The sequence below is a fragment of the Acinonyx jubatus genome, chromosome D4 (genome assembly GCF_027475565.1).
Source record: "Acinonyx jubatus isolate Ajub_Pintada_27869175 chromosome D4, VMU_Ajub_asm_v1.0, whole genome shotgun sequence".
Lineage (NCBI taxonomy): Eukaryota > Metazoa > Chordata > Mammalia > Carnivora > Felidae > Acinonyx > Acinonyx jubatus.
In genome coordinates, this window is record NC_069391.1 from 48084260 (window position 1) to 48086856 (window position 2597).

The 2597-nt window shown below is 38.7% G+C and overlaps 1 protein-coding gene across 1 annotated transcript; it reads left to right on the forward strand.

Moving 5' to 3' along the window:
• Positions 1–965: 965 nt before the first annotated feature.
• On the forward strand, positions 966–1674 carry LOC106971043 (interferon alpha-2-like). Its single transcript, XM_015067807.2, has one exon. The coding sequence runs from the start codon at positions 1107–1109 to the stop codon at positions 1656–1658; it is 552 nt and encodes a 183-aa protein (XP_014923293.1). The 5' UTR covers positions 966–1106; the 3' UTR covers positions 1659–1674.
• The last annotated feature ends 923 nt before the right edge of the window (positions 1675–2597 follow it).

Below are 2597 nucleotides of genomic sequence, written 5' to 3' on the forward strand. Positions count from 1 at the left end.
TTTTTATTTTTTTAATGTTTACTTATTTTTGAGAGAGAGCGCGTGCAAGTGGGGCAGGGGCAGAGAGCTAGAGGGACAGAGGATCCAAGTGGACTTTGTGGGAACAGCAGGGAGCTAGATGCAGGGCTGGAACTGAACTCAGGAACCATGAGATCATGACCTGAGCTGAAGTCAGATGCTCAAACGACTGAGCCACCTAGGTTTCCCTAGATTTTATGTTTTTAAGTAATCTCTATACCCAACATGGGACACCAACTTACAACCCTGAGATCAAGAGTCACACACTCTACTGACTGAGCTAGCCAGGCGCCCCATCATGATAAGCTTTGAATACCATTACAGCCCCATTAGCCCTGAGTACGTGATAGGATATCACTTGTCGAGGGAATATCTAAGGATATGAGGCTGTCTGAATTACCACACAATGATTAAGGCAAAGTTTTTACTATGAAAGGTTGTACTCGGTAGAGAACCAAGAGACTCACACACTTGAATGCAAACTTGAAACTTTTAGGGAAACGAGCACCTAGCAAAGTGCTTGGCAGGCCATTTTGACAAATGATATCTGCAATACTGTTTTCCAAACAGTATCTTCCATGAGTTTTCAGATGAAACTCAAGTGATATCTTTGAGGCATATATACAACTGAAAAGCTTTAAAGAAGGCAGAAAAGTGTAAACAAGGAGAAAAGTAAGAAAAATTTAAATCTCCTGTTTTAATAGCTTTTTTATATTTCTTGTTGACTTAGAAAGACCATCATTTCTTGCATAAATATTTCTCCCTTTTCTGACTTTGTCTAGGCTTTTCTCCCCAAGAACAATCTGGGTGGTATGAAAAATATGTTATAATGCTGTGTAGATACTGCACTGGCACATGTGGTTGGAGTCCCCCATCTAGGCACTCATGTCAATAAATGTACATTTTTTACTGATTTTGTAAAAAAAAAAAAAAGTAGAAAAGGAAAAGACCGGGCAAAAATGGAAAAACCCAGAAAATGAAAGTTTCTATGTTCATGATTTAAAAGGCACTCATCACCCAAAGTTCTTAGAACTTTCTGAGACTTCCTCTTCAGGCAGTCCTGCAGAATCCCACCCTCCAGCTGCCTCATGGCTCTCTCAATCTCTGTGCTGTTGGCTCTGGTGATGCTGTGCTCCAGCCCTGCCTACTCTCTGGACTGTGACCTGCGTCCGAGCAATCCAGAAACCTTCACACTTTTGAGTCAAATGGAGAGAGTCTCCATTCTGTCCTGTCTGAAGGACAGGACTGACTTCAACTTTCCTCAGATACTTGTGGCTGGGAACCAGCTTGAGAAGACACAAGTGACAGCTATCGTGCATGAGATGCTCCAGCAGATCTTCAACCTCTTCAGCAAAAGCGACTCCTTTGTGGCTTGGGATGAGACGCTTCTGGACAGATTCCTTGTTGGACTTTACCAACAGCTGGATGACCTGGAGACGTGTTTGAGGGAGGAAATGAACATGGAACAGCTACCCCTGGGAAGTGAGAACTCCAGACTGGCTGTGAAGAGATACTTCCAAGGAATCAGTCTCTATCTTAAAGAGAAAGAATACAGCCACTGTGCCTGGGAGGTTGTCAGGGTAGAAATCAGAAGATGCTTGCTCATCATTAACAAGCTCACAGGGACATTCAGGAAATAAAAAGGATGCTGAGTCTGAAAACAGTTCACCTGGCCAACTAAATGGCTATTTTCTAGGACTCAGAGTGCAATCTTCATCTCTAATTTTATGCCATATGAAAAGTGAATAATAGCAAATGTGTGAGATTATTTAAAATCATAGTAAATGTTATAAGTTGCAGTAAGCTGTTTAGAACAGAGAAATGCACAATTCATTTGCTTATAGCTTAAAATCTTTTGTATTTTTTATTTATTTAAATTATTTGAAATATTCGTGCTACTCATACTATTTAAGTATTTATTGTTCACAGACCACCTGTTTAGTGTTATGCTGTGTATTAGACTATTATTTATTTTTAAGTCATGGGAAATAAAAGCAATTTTTAAAAATCGATTGTGCTTGCACACATTTTTTAAAAATAAAAACCTAACCTAAAGCCTGATCTCACAAAATAAACCTATGGAAGTTTCCCGAATGCAAAGGGAATGGGGGTAGCCCAACACAGACAGTGGAAAAGCCAATGCTAACACTCATATGGAATTGCAAGTGACTTCAAATTGCTGAAAAAATCTTGAAAAATAAAAGCAAAGTTGGAAAACTCACATTCCTGATTTCAAAACATACTATAAACTACAGTTATGGAAACAGCGTGTACTGGCATAAAGGTAGACATATAGATCAATAGAGTAGAATTGAGAATCCGGAAATAAACCTATACATCTATGGTCACTTGATCTTTGACAAGGGTATTAGGACCAATTAATGAGGAAAGAATAATATCTTCAAAGCTAGATCTACAAAACTCTTAGAGAAAAAGCTAAATCTTGAATGACATTACATTTGCCAATGATTTCTTAGATAAGACACTAAAAGCATAAGTAACAAAAGAAAAACATACCTACATTGAACTTCATCAAATTAAAACTTGTGCAGCAAAGGACACTATCAAGAAAGTGAAAA

Excerpts from the sequence above, each read along its gene's own strand:
- LOC106971043 (XM_015067807.2), top strand. The coding sequence starts at position 1,107 with ATGGCTCTCTCAATCTCTGTGCTGTTGGCTCTGGTGATGCTGTGCTCC.